Genomic DNA, 17,589 nt, shown 5'->3' on the forward strand with positions numbered 1-17,589 from the left:
GCACGTTTTCCAAGGCGGAAGCGATCGCTCCTCGGTGGCTGCATGGCGTGGGCATGCTAATTTCTTCTGTCATCCGCAGCGAGACGAGGCGTTGCCGCCGCTGACCGTCCCGAGACGTTAGTGGTGCTGGCCGCGGAAATGCAGGTGTACTGGACAAGAAGCAACCCACTGAAGCGATGAGGCGCCCAGTGGTCCTATCGATGTCTTGGGCCACAATGATGCAACGCTGTGGCTCGCCTTTTGTGCAGTGCGTAGCGCGCGAAGCATATGCAGCACTGAGGCAAGCGTCGGGGATTTTAAATGCGCGACGGGCAGCCAATAAGGCGGCTCAACAAAGCAAAATGAGGTGCACAATTCATTGCACAGCGAGCGGCAAGGGAAGGATGGACTGGGGCACATGATGAGACACGGTCGTGCGCATCACGCACACGCTGCTACCGCAACCGCTGGCCTGACCGGCCCTAGCAGCGGTCGAGGACATGCGTGCGAGCCAGCCACGGCTCGCCATGGAGGTGCAGGAGGGCCGCCGGCAAGCTGCAGATGAGATGACAGGACGTCTTTCCGGACAGTCTCCCGCAGGTCAGTGCTGGGGGCTGCAGGGCGCGGCCGCCAAAGTGCGCTTGTGTCAGTTTGGGCCAGCAGGCCACCTCGACGTCGTTACTTGGCCGCCAGCTGCGCGTTGTTGCGGTGGGGGGCTTAGTGTGTATTCCGCTTCCGCGTATCTTCACTGTCGAACATGCAGTAGCGCGCAAGACGTGCGCAAGTAGCTTGCCAGCGTATCCCAGCAAGCCCAAGGCACCGCCTAGCGCGTCGTCAAAGCCGCCGACAAGGCATGATGTACTTGCTGCCCTTCCTCGCGCAACATGGACCAGGCGCGACAGGGGCACAATGCACCCTCGATGGTTTGCTGCCCGGCCAGCCATCCTCCGACTATTACACCGCAAATTCTTATATCACACCCGGTCCTGGCGCGACCTGTGCCGATTGCGGGCGTGACAGATCTCGACCCCCAGACTCTTTACCAGTTCCCCCGACGTTGCCTCGCAGCTTCATTTCCTCATCGCTTCACTTTGCTACCGATCTCCAGTCCTCGTTCCTGCAGCCTTGGTCGCTTACTCCCAGTATAGCATGGCCGTCAGCCCCACACTGCCTCAACTGCCCTACTAGGAAACCCATCCACGCCTCGTGCTGCCACTACACCGTTGGGACTGCCACCACATTGTCTGGTCCACCACCCTTTTCGCCTCCTTCGACACTACATTACCTCCACGTATCTTGGGTTGTCTTCTAGGCGACCCAACCAACGTTGTCACCCTGGCTACTCAGACTCTCCCCGCTATTAGGGCCCCTCTCCCTCATTATCCACGACGTTTTCAGAACTCGTTGACTCCGCCGTACCACAACGATCCAAAGCCCGACGGCCCATGGTCGGGTCAGGGCGGCCAAGGGGGCTCTGACGATATCCATTCCATGTCAAACCCACAGGCAGGAGAAACTCGATCAGCGCGAACAACCCCACAGATGTCGCCCATCCAGTCTTATCCTCCAATGCAGCCACCTTACAGGAGCCCGCGAGAAGCTCCGGCAAACCCTCCCGTTTCCCTGCCACCTCTTCGCCATCTTTCCAGAACCCCACCCACGCCCTCGGATCGAAGATATGGGAACCCTTTCGGAGTCCACTCCATTCTTAACCCCCAAGCCGAGTTGGTGGAACAGCAACGAAGTCTGAAGCGTAGCAACTCTCAGATGGATTCGCCATCACCCGTTGATACACAGAACTCGCAAAGTCTGCCCTCCATCAGTCGACCCAATAGTGTGGACTCCACTCAATCCACACAAGAAGGACAACAGCATGCTAGGCCATTCCAACCCCCGGGACGACCGTCGATACGACCTCCATATCCCGAGAAGTCGATCAGGAATCACAACCTCGGCAGATTAAATCCACCCACAGGCACGATTGATGCCCAGCAATCGCCTTTCCTAACGGCAAGCACACGTCCCACGGAATCAATGACAATCCAGCCGGCTTTACCTACACCTCCTGCAGCCGGCCGCCCTCATTATTTCCCTCCTACGGCTCCTACTCCCCCGCCGAACATGATGCGTTCAGAGATCCGTCGACCAAGCGTCAACTTTCCTCAATCCGGTAGTGCTAGTCCAATTGCACAGTATTCACCTTACAGCCAGCCAGCCTCTGTTGCGTCGAGCCAGTACGACAACCACAGTACTCAAGGACCATACGGCCAAATGCGAAGACACACCCCAGTGCACGATTCCCGTCAGGGGTCTGTATCCATGGAGAGTGAACGCAATAGCATGATAGCCATGGCCCCATCCAACCAGAGCAGTGTTCAGCTCATGACAATCCAGAGCCAGGACGGGTCTCTGCACAACATTCAAGTGGAAACCCAAACCGCATCCAAAGGCGCCGATGAGAAGAGGAGGCGTAATGCTGGCGCATCAGCACGTTTCCGTGCAAGAAGGAAGGAAAAAGAGCGTGAAGCTTCCATGAGTATATCGAGACTGGAACAGAGCGTCCGCGACTCGAACGAGGATGCCGAATATTATCGTTCTGAGAGGGACTACTGGAGATCGATTGCCATGCAAGCTCACCCAGAACGCCATATCACCCGACCGCCGTCGCCTCGGCTGAGGCGTGTTTCGGTAGCACCGTCACGCGCACCATCTTCCACAACCGGACATGGCTCAGAGGCTTCGTATGACGACTACGAAGAGGAACTTCGTGAGGAGGAGCGCAACGTCCGAAGGAGAACCAGTAGCTATCATCCAGCTGTTGGCCCTCACCACGCCGAGGCGCCTTCTAGCCACGACTCACATGGCTATCCTGCATCTACCTTTGCCCCTGTAAACCACCCCTCTGCACAGCATACTACCCAGCCTCATCAGTACCCACAGCACCAACAGGCGCAAACGACAGGTCCTCACCATCCTGCGCCTAAACAAGCTGCTTACCGCGACTCCTTCCCACCTGAGGCTCGTCGATACGAGCACCACGCCTAGACAGTTGGCCATACCTTGAAGAGGAAGCATTGGTGCTTTGATCAGCCTACAACATTATTACTCGGCTTGCGCTCGCACGTCGACCACTTTATTTCTATTTACATTCTTTCTCAAGCATGTGTCAACGATGCATGTATATCGCTTGGGTGGTTGTTTCCAGCTTCTGCAATTTTGCGAGCACATATCTGCGTTATACCCTAGCTCTTTTCGTTCTTTGTCCATCATCGGTCTTCACCAAATTGCATATAGAATCTCTTGTCCTCACGGATAATTCTCATCGCTGTCATCGAATCAAGATTGATATTCGTCGCTTTCATCATGTACAGTACTACCTCATATGCGCCTTTCAGCAAAAGACATGGTGGATGTGAGTGCCTACTCAAAGATACCAAGGACAATCGAACTACATCGCTTTGCTGCAAACGACCCGTACAAATTCACCACATCTGCCATCATGATGGTTCCTGGAGGGTTGTTCCGTCACAAGCCGGGATCAACCGCCGCTTAGGAACTGCTTCCGCGTGAATGGTACTAGCCATGGTAACATTCATTTAATCGCCGTTCTCTTCGGGATCTCGCAGGCGAGACAGCCGGCACGTCTGAACCCAATGCGACGTTCACGCCCAACGTATCATAGACCACCTAACCGATGCAACTCGACTGTTATGTTCCCCGAAATCAGGCGATGATCAAAATTGAGTTTCGGATACGGCATGACGAACTGGGTAATGCCGCCGTTCACCTCCAGAATCTAAAAGTCCCTATCCGGCTGTCGCCTTAGCGAACGAGGCCGACGCCATACCGAGTGCAGCCTCAATTTCACAGACGTCGCTGACCACTAAAGGGTCTTCGGACGGGCGCCATCACATTATACCAAATGCGTCACTCTTGTCGCACCTTGGTGAAGACAGCCGTCGAAAGTTCAAAACTCACTCTGGGTAAGCGATCCGAAGTGGCGGATGTTGAGTTCGAGACTACTATAGTAGTAGGTCGGCGTTCTTCTCCGGTCTCCAGCCGTCCAGGTGAGTGTACCCAAGTGTGTCATTGTGTTTTCCACGGTTTCATCAAAGGCTCCACATTGTTAACAAGCGTGCGGCGATGATAGTGCACCTACTGTGTCACCAGACGCGACACGTTGGTGCTGCATACTCACCGCAAAGACTACCACAAGGCGCACAGACACTTGTATGACTAGAGCCTCGTGCTCGCAACACCTTTACGAATCAGTTTAGACAGAGTCCCCAAGATCCCGTCAGACAGGTCGGTAGCCACATGACCATTGTACTGGAAAGCAGGAAGTTATGAGTTGGCCAAAGTTTAAGTTCCGTGTTTCGCTTGTCAGCTAACGGAGACGCCTCCGGCGCGGTCCGTTGGCTTGTTCGGCGCCATCTCTAGAGCTTGCCCGGAACTTTATGTACGGCATTATAGCGCCCTTTGGAGAATTTCTTTTCTCGTCATCTGGGAGGTCTATTGACAGCCCGTCACTGTTGGTCACTAGGTCCAAACTTCAAGTGACGCCCGTGTTTCTGTCAGCTTAAACACTAGGCTGCGGAATCTGGGTGGACTGGGCATAGGATCGATATCGATAATGCTGTCTGGGACCTCTCCGATGGCCTATTATACCACACCATATTATTTCCCAACTCGCAGTAGTCTGAACCTTCCTCAAAACGGTCCGAATATCAACATCACATCCGCACGGTCCAGCCATCAACTATCCTGCTCTTGTGCACGCCTTTCTTTACGCACAGCGATCAAGGGACGAATATACCGCCTTCGGCCAAATTGTGGTTCTCATCGTTTTCCAGAAGCCGCTCCAAGCTGACAGAAGACGGCCTGCCATAGATTGCCTCGATGGGGAAGTCTCCGGAGAAATACAATATCGACGGCGTTCTCCCCGACACTAGAGACTGAGATGCTGCTGACAGTGTCTGTCCAGGCAGTAAAATCTTGTTGTGCCACGGTGCTTGCATAGCATGTAAGAACATGCGAGCAGCAACATCAAGTTGGCTGTCGCAAACACCGCGACTGATTACTAGTCCTGTACAAGGACCACCCACACAACAACAGGAAAGATGTCGCAATCGAATTGTCCAGAGCGCTACTCATTGGACTCTTCACTTGGGCGTCTGGGCCAATCATCACGATGACATACTTAGGGGCTAGCTGCTGTGCCGCTGTATGCACGACATGGCTCTTGATCACCACCCTCGTCATCGGGCCTAATCTCAGATTTGCCGGGCCCCCGAAGCGCGCACGCAACACCTTCACCGCCATCTCTCCACTTTCGATGCCATCACATCCGCGAACGCTATATCTACCAGCATCCGGTGTAAAGCTGACTCGCAATGATGATGCGGGTGGACGTGCAAAGAGCAGCACTAAAATCCTTTCCAAGTTGCAGCATGCGTTACAAGGATGCAACCTAGCTTACCCACGAGCCAGCCGCTTGACCCGTGATCCTACGCATCTGGAAGAACTACCTAGGCAGAGCCGCCGTCGTACAAGGGTCTTGATTGATGACATGCCGCGACCGGGGACAAAGATCCACCCAATCACGCCGGCTTCTGTGTCTAGGATCAACACTTGCTCACCGTTTACCTCTGCGGCGGGTGACAAGGCTGTAAGACTGCGCATGTTGCAGCGGTTCCGGCTCATGATCTTCTTTTGCTGTGCTTACCCGAATACTGCTCGCTACTCGGGCCGACCGCGAAAGGCTGGGTAGATGCCTCGGGTTTTGTCAGCACGTCTCGGTCGCTTGCAACTGCCGATGCGTGCTTTCGTTTTTCCGCTTCAGCATCACGGCACAAGAAACCTCATGTTGCTGATTGCGGAGTCTATAGGCGCACGCTGGGATTCACATTCCGGATCAACTTCCCCATTTTGCATCCCTTGCAGCCGGTATCTTTTTGACTTGCATAATGGGTCCATTCATGTGGGAGGACAGTACATCCGCGGTTTAGAGGGACTCCACACACATCCAGATGACCGACTCTCGACACGTGTACCTATAGTTCACACCGCATATTCCTGCCATGTCGATACAACGCCATAGGGGCTGTCTCCATGGAATTGGATCTGCACAGCGCCAAAGTCGTTTCTCTCGGACTTATTCGTGCTCCTCTATCGATTCATCTTGTCACACGATGACATCGCGCTCCTCCGCCTGCATGTAATATTTGCTTTACTGCACGACGATGCTGTTCCATCCAGCGGGCCATGGGCGGAATCTTCACCGGATCGTACGACTGAGTCAATGACCTTGTATATCTGGCGCATAGGAGGGTTACATGGTATTTTCGCCTTACGTTGCAGGGCGACAAAGCAAATATCGCACGGCGCTCTTTTCAAACTGAATTCTTCGCACCTGCCGAATGTGTTCGCGATAACCCCTTACAAGTTCTTTGACTCGAGAAGACATGGCGATCCTGCTGCGCAAAATTGATCTTCGCAACTAGAATACACCCAGGAATCTGCAGAACTGTGGGGCAAGACTCGCACACCCCACTTCATTACATGCATGATCGTGAGCACTTGCGCTTCGACACGAGTTCCCCAACCGTCCTCAGTAGCACATATTGAAGGCAGCTTGCAACCGATATGAATCCTATTACATCAAGATCCGTTGTCAACGTACGTATGAAGTCTGGCGCAATTACCAATAACCTCAAGCGGCGGCATGCAATATGCAGCGAGTCGTGTCAGACATGACTAAATCCGTCCACTCAGGTGTCTCACCCCAACGAGAGCCGGCGGAGCGGGTCAAGTGCCTAGGTATAGTAAAGTCGCAACGAGTTCAGCATCGCATCTTGCATCGCATGTCGCGCATCGCCTATGGCACGCTCGCCAGTTCTATAATCCCGCACGTACCCACCCTCCATGCTGCAGCTAGCCCAAACGCCGAACCGTCCTGTCGGGTCACGTATGCATCACACCAGCATTATCCTTGTCAGAAATGTGCATCGCCTTCCCCAGGACGCTGAACTCAGAGCCCAACCATGCAAGCCACGCGGTGCAACCTCGCCGTGGCCCATGCATGTCAGCACTGACAAAGCCCTGTAAAGGAGTGACAAGCAAGCGAGCTCTTGGATCAGTCACGTGAGCATGCAAACTTCTTTTGCGAGGACGCAACACGCAGCAAGGAACGGGGATGCAACTGAGTCGGCCCACGCGCTGCATATCATAAGGTGTCAAATCACTTGCTTATTCGCACCCTCGCAAGGCAAGCCAACCCCGCCAATTAGAAAAATTCAAGACAAAGTTTAGTCTTTTGCTCAGAAGGCAGGTTAAGCTTCCGCCAATCGTTGAGCTCCCCACACGCATCATCAAGAGGTGGGACCATGTGGTGGCATGCTATTCTTGGCGATGTGTGGGTGCATGTCGAGGCGAATAAACCATGAGAGGGATTTGGGTTTCGGTGCGTCGTTCGACGTTCCGATCCGTGCTTCCGTTATAACCCGCCCGTTGACCGGGCGCGCGTCATCCGCGAGCATGTGGTGCGGTTGCGAATGAGATGAGAGAGTAACGTTCGACGACCTTTCGTGTGATCGAGGACGTAAACGCAGAGTTTGGCCACGACTGGAGACTCAGCCATCCTCCTTCGTTTCACTACCTTGTACATTATGCTATCCATCCCACGCAGCTTCGCGTCGCGGCAGCCGAAGTACAATCGTGCTTTTCCCGTTCCGAGACGACATTGGGAATCGAAGGAATCGATGTGAGCAAAACGCGGCTCGCGCGAATCGCTGCAAAAGGGTCTCCGAGACGAAATGGCCATGCAGGGTCCTCCGAAAGCTGCTCCATAGTATGATTTGTTATTCCTACCTTCCATGTTCGCCATGTGGAAATGAAGGTGGGTGGGTACCTAGGTATAGGTGGGTGACACAGCGCACGTGTAGTTGCTTTGAGATAAAGGCGCGATAGGCGACAGCAAGTATTGGTGGACGACAACTGTACTTCCCGACGTGTCGAGTCTGACTATTCCCGCTTTCGCAATCAGGTTTCGCATGGCCATCCCACGAGCGAGATCCATCCATCTCGTGAAAGCAGTAGACTACTCCGTATACAGCGTACCATCACACGCAGCCCCTCCCCCCTGCGCGGGAGAGCACTCACGCCACGTTTGCGCAAGCAATGTAAGTCTTGCAGCAGACACCTGGTTCTGCAGCAGAGCGGCACTGGCTACCCGTAAGATCTCGCATGCTGTGCATGTCGGCACGACCGCTTAAATCTGCCGTCAGACGGAACCTCGATATTGGACAGCACACAACGCTGAGCGTCGAATGGAGGCCCCAATCTCGCCCCCAAAAACGGAGATTGGCGAGACACACGACTCTTCGTCGCCACTGGTAGGACGGCTGACGTCGGGCGGTATGGGGCGTTTGGCAAACTGGCGCCCGGCGCTGCCGTCATCGGTGTGCGATGCTGGGGAGATGGGCGCATGTTGACGTTACATCTGCTATGGGGTTGATTTGGGTGAATGCGGAGATGATCTGATGCATGCAGGTGAGTCAGGCGCGCGGTATGGTTGTAAGGCTCGCATGCGCACCTGTCGTCGATGCTTCCCCAGAGCGGCCGGTGCCTTACCAAGATTACTATTCTGCAGTGATTTGACTAGATGGCGTGCATGAGGGGATTGAATTTAATGCAGCCTAGTGTCAATCAGAGCAACATAGAGGAATTGTGGGTACGTCTCTGGTTCTACTCACCTGACATCTACAACACTCTTGTACAACGAAAGTGGCGAGCATAGCTGGTGGTTTTGAGAGTCGCATATTGCAGTGTCTGGGGAGATCTTACGACGACTAAATCTGCCTGAGGCCCGGGCAAGATTGAGGAGGCATTGCCGCGACGCACTATAGTGTAGCAATCTGCGCGCACGACTATGTCGCAGAAAAAGCGCAAACGAGTTTTTGAGGGAGCTGTCGGCTTCGGTGAAGACCCCGTAAGCAGCTTATCGCGCCCTGTTAATACCGCGGAGAGCTGGGCATGTTACCATTTCGAAATGCATGCTCGGAAGTGTGCAACATGTCACAATCCGTACGAAGTCCACCGCAATCAGGGAAAACTATGTGACGTGGGCCACGCTCTCGCCCAGCAGGTATCCAGGTGAGTCGATAGTCTCAAGGTATTGATTGTAGCTGGGTTGACAGTGCGTGTCGTAGATACTTGTACCAAAAATCTGATGGCGCAAATTACAGCACGGTCAAAGAAGACAACAAGCTGGTTCGCGTAGAAATATTTGCTGGATATGTGAAAGTCTGTAATCTCCTCAAAGCGATAGAACGCAGTCTACGCCATCAGTCTCTAGGATCCTTCATTTCCATGGACAGATCCTACTATGTTATTCCAAGATCGACTTCAAAAGTTCCAGTTGGCAGAGCGAGAACGGTGGAAGTGGAAGAAGAGCGGCCGTTGCTTACAAAGCCGTCTCCCACAAACTCGGGCGGGCGCTTTGATTTGCATGCCTCCATGGCATCACTTCTCGAAGACATTGGTGTGAAGGACGCAACAGACCGCAGAGATACATACGATCCGGTATACCCTGCAGAACTTGACTTTGATGAAGATATGTTGGCAACATCATCGGATAAAGAGATTGCGTGGTCTATCGTGTCTCTCACGTCTCTTGCGTCCTCCGTTACTGATCTGTCAAAGGCAAGTGGCTATTCCCCAGTGCAAATCGCCACGGCAATTCGAGAGTTACTCTCTACATTTCGAGACGACGAGGTTCTCCATCCACTCTATACAACTGCAATCCATGGTGCTGTCGGACCCCGGGAATTCGTAGAAGTGTTCAGGCGGCTGCTAAAAGTATTTGCTGATAGGCTCAAAGGTAGAGCGCAGCATCGCTTGGACTTTCTTGCTGCGCAAATAGTAGCATTCAAGTCACAAGATATTTCAGACGAGATACTGGCGATATATCGACTAGGGAAGGCGCCAGAATTGGATCCAGAAGAGGAGGAATTCACTGTCGCAAACCATGCTGACCAGGACTCATCGGATGAAGATGAACAAGGAGAAACAAAAGTGGATCGACCTATCTTTGAGGACACCATGAACATCCGCGAGTCTGTGGTTCGAAGCAAGGCATTCAAGCTGCTCCGGACAGACTTGCAGCACTTCATATCGTCAAAAAGACAGTCGAAAAAGCCCTCAAGTGAGCGGGAGGACAAAACACAGCTAGACGAACGAATGAAACAGATCTACAAATCCATCATTCGCCAAATTGGTGCCCATACACAACCAACTCGGCCTTCCATCGAAAACGACTGCTCTGATAGCATCAGACATGACCGAGCGCTACTTGAGTTGCACCTACACGCCTTGGAACATCTCGGAGAAGATCAATTTGTTATCGAGTACGCGGATTTGCTACGCCACTACTTTAGTAATGCCATCGCGACTCTCGATAGCAAAGTTGATGATAGTACACGTGGTGATACAGACGATCAGCTAATTACTATTGCTTCAGCCATTGTTCTTCACTTGGAGATCGCCGACGCTAACGCATTATGCTGGAGGGACCAGAGCTCCGGCACAAACGCCTTCTTCCTGGGAGAAGATCTTGAAAGCCTTGAACCTCTTGATCTTATCAGCACAAAACTCGCAGTTTCAACCTTACGCCGTCCATTGCGGCAGCTCCTTTCACAAATACCAAGAAGCGCCATGAACTTGTCAGATAGGAACGATACGTCGTGGGTCAACACAACTAAGGCTTTTATTGAAGATTATACGATGGCAGAATGGGACTGGTGGCCCTTAGCTCCTCGCGTACCTGGCGTTGCACCTGGAGAATGCCGTCTCCAATGGAAGGTACGTTTCCGACTTTTCATCAAAGCTTGAGCAAGACCTCTAAACCATCTAGTTTGGCGGAGCTCATTTATACGAGACTCTGTCTTCGCTTGAATGGAATATTGTCCAATTCGCCATGCCTCTGTTGCCGCAACATCCGAAACAGTGCTTTTGTTGTCATATCGATCGCCCTGGGAAACCCTCGGGTACAACTCCTCCACAGTCCCCCGTCCATATCCCGGTACCACAGATTAGTCAATGGCGCTGGAATCTGCCATTGACTTGGGTCAAGGCGGTTATTCGCTCAGCAGCAAGCTCTTCCTCATCATCGACAGCAAGCCAACGCTATACTCCCGCGACTTCTTCTACAATCTCAACACCACCTGCAGTGGCCAGCTCACCAGTCGCCGCTAGAACCAGCACCAGCCCTTCTACAGTAAACAGTAGCAGCTCCGCACCGCAGGTTTCCAGTCAGCCAACCACTGTTCCATCAACCGCATTCCCAGATCCATCGTTGCGCGTCCTATTCTGCGTGCAAGGCTCGCGATGGTCTCTTGAGGTCGAAGAAATCAGCATAACAGCTCTGCTGAACGACCCAGCTTTCTTCCGAGAACTTAAGACGCGATACAAAAAGCATCGAAGCTTGACCAAAAGACTCATATCACCGTTTCGCTTTCGATTTTGCAGATTTGTTAAGCTGGAAAAGATCGACACCGGACGAGTCTTATCCCAAGGGGAAGACCTCCCTGACTACTCTGGCGTTAAAGACGACTACGAGTACACTCCAAGACCAGGCACGATTCCCATGATATCCCCTAAGACATTTGCAGTCTGCCTCAAAGCGTGCGACATGAACTGCAAATGGCCGTGGCTCAACCCGTGGCACGACTGCGTGAGTCTACCATGCCGCTCATACAGGTTGGGCTGTATCCCCAAGAAGAAAAGCGAGTTCGACATACAGTCCGACGACGCTATCGCTGTTGCATGGGGACTAGAGGCTGATCACGCAATCTCCTTCGCTTTCATGGCAGTCTATCACCTCGTGCCATTACTTGCCGCATTTGGCTTCTGGATCTATTGGCTGATCAAGTTTCCCGGTGACTGGCAAAACGCTGCAGTACCAGTGCTGACTGTATTGGCAATCTTTGCAGTATTGTGGGTGCCATTTGGCAAACATCTTGGAATAGTCTAGCTCTGACCAACAATCCCGGCTTGCTATAACCCACGTCTCTTCCATCGCTTAAGGCCAGGTAGATATCGCTCTCCAATAGAGTATCATGATATGAGGAGCGGCATAGAGTAATTGTCCGGAATCTCAAGCGACATTGGCATCATGCGCAGCTGGTGTGGGATCGTAATGCAGTGGTATTTCCACCGCATGTGCCCCTTAACCGAAGTGCCCCAGGCCCGTTCATGCATACAAAGACCATCGTGATCTGCTCGATGTACCGCCACAACTAAGCGATCACACAACTGCACGTCGCATAATGTTACTGGGGTAGTCCAAGCACGGCGCCACCAATGCTTGCAACAAAGCCATCTCAGCCGTCTTACAACGGGAAACGAACGCGTGGGGGCACCCGAGCCGAACGTGCATGAGTTAGGCGTACGCGGTGGCTTTGTGTGCTGCATGCAATAAGTCATTGGGACAACGTGCATGGCATGTCACAGCAGTGTCACCGCGGAGCTGGTTGGAACACGTGCATCGGAGCAAGGCGATGATAAGATAACGTCTTACTTGCGTTCACCCGCCACCCACGCCGAAACGAGTTCGCAAGGTATTGAGCCGCCGTAGCGTTTCCGGCATGTCGTTATTGCCGCTCTCGGTGCGCGTCAATCGGTAAGCCGCGTAATCTCGGTTCTCTTGCAGGAGGGTGTCGATGAGGGTGAAGTCGCCAATGACACACTGACCCGAACTGAGAAGCTCCATAGCGTCGGCATGGCCAGATTCGGAGGATGATGGTAGTAGGGCGTCTTCTTCGTTTTCGGGATCCATGCCAAAGTCTGACAGCGTATCGGTTCGGTGTAACACACCTCGTTCCTCATCATCGGCATCCTGATCTCGGTTCGCGTTATCATTCGTTGCCACTGCCGTCGCTGTTGGTGCCGAGTCTGACGTGGCTCGGGTGGTAGTGGTGTTTGGCGCACCCCCACCAGCTGACAGTTTGGCCAGTTTTTTCTTCAGCTCCCGCCTCTTGACGTGTACCGAAACCATGACAAGCTGCAGGAACAGGATGCATATGTCGAGCGCCCCAAGCTTCCACTTGCTCGTGGGCCCCTGCTGCCCGATAAAGTCTATCATCAAGCCGCCATGCAGATAGCCTCGGGTATCTTCGCCAGCCGATGGCGCGGGATATGTAAGATGTAAGAGGAAATTTACTCCAAACGATATCAGGAGCAGCGGGAGGAAGGGCCTCGGTTCGTCTGGTGGGCGGGTGACGGTCGCGGTATCGGGGATGGGCGTCAGCAGGAAGGCATGTGTAAGTGCCTTGAACAGGAGCCAGAAGAACGAGCAGCTACAGGAACGATTAGCGCAAAGCAGCAGCATGTGAACGGTAAGCGTACTCCAGGTGGTAGAGTGTAATGAGTTCCAGGTAGACGATCATGTCCAATTCGCGCAACAGCTCGCCCAGCATCTGTATGCGCTTCCTCTTCGCATCCAATTTCCGCTGCTTGACCTGCTTCTGCTTCTCTCGCTCTTCCGCCTCTTCAAAGCGGGCCAGCGCATCCTCTAGATCGGCCAGGTGGGATGCCGCCGTGTTGTCATGGCGCTGAGTAGCTCGAGACGACTCGGCCTCATCGTTCATGGCGCAGCGAGGGGAGTTTGCCTGTCGCCTCGTCTCTCATTGAAGGCGACGTGGTGGTTTGGAGTGGATAGAGATGCTTGACCCGGGCTGTCGTGGTTCGCGCAGCTCTGGTCATGTAGTTGTAGGCACCACTCGCGCGCATCGGGCCTGGAACATCAGGAAGGGCCGATGGCCGAAGTGGTGAGATAATCGATTGCTCCGCATCTTGAAGCCATACACAACCCACTCTATACCTGTAATAGCGCTTCCAGGGCTTCTGTATAGCTTCCATCTGCGCAGTCAGAGCTAGCGCTATCTTCTCAATCTGCGGGTTCATGTAACGACCCTGTCATTGTATACTTCTACCCACGCGACACCTCCGCCGCCTCCGCATCCGCATCTGCATCTGCATACTACCCACCATGTCTTTCGGACCACCAAACAGCGCGCCGCTGCCCTCTTCTTTCGACGAGAATGCGTATGTAGACTCAATCACCCTTCTAGCCAATCTTGAGGATTAAATAAGATACTTCTACTAACTACGTCATCCAGCGACTTCTACAATGAGAACACCCTCGACAAGATATGGCGCCGCTTCCGCGAAGAGCCCCTCGTTCCCCTCGGCTGCGGCCTGACCGTCTGGGCCATCATCGGCGCAACCCGCTCGATGCGGAAAGGCGACCACAAGGCGACCAACATGTACTTCCGCCGACGTCTATATGCCCAAGCCTTCACAATCGCCGTCCTGGTAGCTGGAAATATGTACTGGCAAAAGGATCGCGTGAAGCGAAAGGAGTACGAGAAACAAGTTGCGCAGAAGGAGCGCATGGACAAGAGGGATAGGTGGCTCAGGGAGTTGGAGATGCGAGACGAGGAAGACAAGGCCTGGAAGGACAGAATGGCCAAGAAGGCGAGGGGAGTGGGAGAGGAGGCCAAGGGTGTGACTGATATGGTCGCTGAGAAGACGAAGGAGTTGAAGGACAAGACTGTCGGAAAATAAACACTCGAAATCATGGGAACTCGACGACAGTTTGAAAAGACGACACCGCGAGCACTCCTTTGGCGACAAGGATTGACAGAAGAGGAGTGCATGCAGATGCACGTCACACTCTAAACGATACACCCTCGTTGTATATATACTGCGTGTTGTAGGAGTAAGATCCGGGGAATATGGGATCAGATCTTCACGAGCAATCTGTCATTACACGAACACCTGCGCTTCACGCGCTACGAGGCTGTGGTATTAGCCACGGATGCGACCTTTTGTAACATAAAACGACATAACATACCCAATGAATATTTCAGGAGTTAGAATTTATGTCATTCACCACATCGAAATCACATTCAACACTTCACTTCCATAGGATCAAGCGTGGCAGGCACAAACCATGAATTAGATAACACTTAACACTGGCTCTTCCATGGAGTGCGCTTCATATAGTTGCTGAAATACTTATCCTTCTTCTCACCACGACATCTCGCGTTTCTCACCAAAGCCGCCCCTTTCCGAGATAGCCATGTCCGCCACTTCAGCAGAGAACAACCCCTGCTGCACGAAGTGCTCCACACCCCGAACCTACTCACAATTCCTCGCAAACCACACCTCCACCAAGCAACCGAACCTATTCTCAGAACAGGACACATGCGCCATCTGCCAGCTCCCCTACGGCAGCGAGAACCTCGCCCTCCAAATGCTCGATAAGGCCCTCGCCATCATAAACCTCCCCGGTTGCAACCACATCCTCGGCTCAGCCTGTGTCCACCAGATGAGCCTCGACACCTCATCCGGCTCTTCGCGGCGATGCCCACTCTGCCGAACAGAATGGTGGCAGCAACCGGAATACTATACCGACAACGTCAGCGAGAGTGACAAGCACGATATCTCAGAAGCCATAGCTAGGTGTTGGCAAACCGACTATAGCACTGCTCGATATCATATATATGGGGAGCCGGAGTATGCTGCTGTGTACCCGCCACGCGGACTGGATGAGCTGCAGCAGAAATTGGATTTTAAGAGGAGGATTGGAGATGCTGTTACGACGGATGTGATTGAGAAGAGGATACACGATTTGAGGAAAGCGTCTGTTGTTAGGTTGGGAGAGTTAGGTTATGATCCTTATCGGGTTCTGAGAAGTAATGTGATGGTGGATCCGTTTGCATTCAATAACTACCACCTTCGAGTACCGGATTTGGGATTCGCTATCTTTAGGACGCTGGTTTCGACGCGGGGGGTTCGGTTTCTGGTGATGTATCGTCATGCAACGCACGGAAAGCATAAAGCTGGGGATGCGTCTTGCTTGGTGGCTGTGGAAGATGAATGGATGGAGATGTTTCCGAAGGATGAAAGAGATTGGGTAAGATTGATACTTCATGTGCTGTGGGTAGCGGATCTGAATGATCCAGAGGAAATAGAGGATCCAGAGGTTTCAGAGAATCCAGAAGATGAGGTTCCAAAGACCAAGCGGAGGTGGAGGATGCTGTTGCGCAGGAGAAAGGTCCGTTAGTATGGCTGTCTATATGTGTGAGTCTTGCAGAGAGACGCAATTATCGAAGGGTCTTTATCATTGTGACTATACTTATTGACTGCGGCCCCATATGGCCTCGGGAATGACACATGACGTCGCTCTCCGCGCGTGTGAGTTGAGTTGACGAGGGAAGGCATGGGCAACTAGCGCCGGAACATGCCGGTCGAAGTCTTGGCAAAGGACACGCTTACGTCTGTGTCGGCGCAACATTGACAGCTCCGCGTTCACTCTTTCCGAATCAGCAACGATGAGGGTTCTTCAAGGCTTCGTTTCTTCCCTTTTACTTTCAGGCGCGGCTATTGTCTCCGCAGCTTCCTCATGGAGCTTTGAGGATGCCACCGTGACTATTACCAGCAAAGGTGCTGGTGTTGGCGGAGGTTCAAAGGACAAGTGAGCTCAAACTTGCATTATGTGCAATTATGGCAAGACTAATGAGCATCTAGATTGAGTCCTTCGACACCGCTGGGCAAATCTGTATCGTTGGGCGCAACGGATACATTGAAGCTTGTCCTCACAACCCTCGATGGAAGCACCGCGAAGCGACCTCATCAGGCATTCCTTACTCTGACCGAACCAACAACGGGCTTGGAAGAGTCTTATGTGTTCAATGTAAAGGACAGCGGCAAGGGAAAGGTCGATTTGGTAGGTGAAGCGTTGCAATGGCTGCCAGCACAGCTAACACATCCAGTCTCACAAGGACCTACCCCACCAATTCTTGACATCCGAGAAACCAATCGTCGCATCGATCGTCATCGGATCATTCGGTTCCTCCGCGCCATACAAGAGCAAAGCGTTCGACCTCGCCGTCACCCGCGACCCCAGCGTCCCTCTCAGCGTCCCCGAGCCACCCGTCCGCTACGCCGCCGAGTCTGAGATCCATCACATCTTCAAAGAGGATGCTAAATCTCCACCTAAGATCATAACGATTGTGTTCGCAGCTGCTGTTGCTGCTGCGCTGCCCATTCTTCTCGGTGTGTGGGCTACACTGGGCGCGAACACCAGCCACCTGAGCAAGGCTCTGGGCAACGCACCCGTGTCGCACGGGCTGTTTTATGGCTCCATACTGGCGATGGAGGGCATCTTCTTCCTGTACTACACCACCTGGAACCTCTTCCAGACTCTGCCAGCGGCTGCTGTCGTAGGAGTTGTTGCTTTCCTGAGCGGTAGCCGGGCTTTGTCTGAGGTCCAGGAGCGGAGGCTAGCTGGACAAAGATGAGCAAATCCGACTTTGGGTACAGCCACTTATTTCATATGCGAAGCCTTGTGGCTTTGAGGGAAGACAAGAGACGGGGAAAATATCGTTGTAAGATTTGAGGATGCACGATGGTGTGAATAAGACCATAGCATGCATGCGCAGTCATCTGCCCCAGGAAATATAGGCTATGACGTTGCGACACCGCCAACTCTATGCGTGATTATCGATTTACCCCATATTGTCCCCTGATTCTGCATAGTATGGG

The 17,589-nt window shown here is 53.1% G+C and overlaps 4 protein-coding genes across 4 annotated transcripts; 3 read left to right on the top strand and 1 right to left on the bottom strand.

Moving 5' to 3' along the window:
• Window positions 1-2,328: 2,328 nt before the first annotated feature.
• J4E86_007548 (uncharacterized protein) lies at window positions 2,329-3,024 on the top strand (the record flags this gene model as incomplete). The annotated part of the gene is made up of 2 exons (XM_051448067.1): window positions 2,329-2,763; window positions 2,920-3,024. 2 exons carry the CDS (start codon window positions 2,329-2,331, stop codon window positions 3,022-3,024), a joined length of 540 nt encoding a protein of 179 aa, XP_051301005.1.
• A 9,538-nt stretch (window positions 3,025-12,562) lies between these two features.
• Window positions 12,563-13,625, bottom strand: J4E86_007549 (uncharacterized protein; the record flags this gene model as incomplete). The annotated part of the gene is made up of 2 exons (XM_051448068.1): window positions 12,563-13,334; window positions 13,384-13,625. 2 exons carry the CDS (start codon window positions 13,623-13,625, stop codon window positions 12,563-12,565), a joined length of 1,014 nt encoding a protein of 337 aa, XP_051301006.1.
• A 401-nt stretch (window positions 13,626-14,026) lies between these two features.
• RCF1 (Respiratory supercomplex factor 1, mitochondrial) lies at window positions 14,027-14,604 on the top strand (the record flags this gene model as incomplete). Its single annotated transcript, XM_051448069.1, has 2 exons — window positions 14,027-14,082; window positions 14,157-14,604. The coding sequence occupies 2 exons, from the start codon at window positions 14,027-14,029 to the stop codon at window positions 14,602-14,604; spliced, it is 504 nt and encodes a 167-aa protein (XP_051301007.1).
• Window positions 14,605-16,376: 1,772 nt separating this feature from the next.
• J4E86_007551 (uncharacterized protein) lies at window positions 16,377-17,345 on the top strand (the record flags this gene model as incomplete). The annotated part of the gene is made up of 3 exons (XM_051448070.1): window positions 16,377-16,519; window positions 16,573-16,771; window positions 16,818-17,345. 3 exons carry the CDS (start codon window positions 16,377-16,379, stop codon window positions 17,343-17,345), a joined length of 870 nt encoding a protein of 289 aa, XP_051301008.1.
• Window positions 17,346-17,589: the final 244 nt, after the last annotated feature.

Source organism: Alternaria arbusti (genome assembly GCF_024043155.1).
Source record: "Alternaria arbusti strain BMP 1465 chromosome Unknown scaffold_10, whole genome shotgun sequence".
Classification (NCBI taxonomy): Eukaryota; Fungi; Ascomycota; class Dothideomycetes; order Pleosporales; family Pleosporaceae; genus Alternaria; species Alternaria arbusti.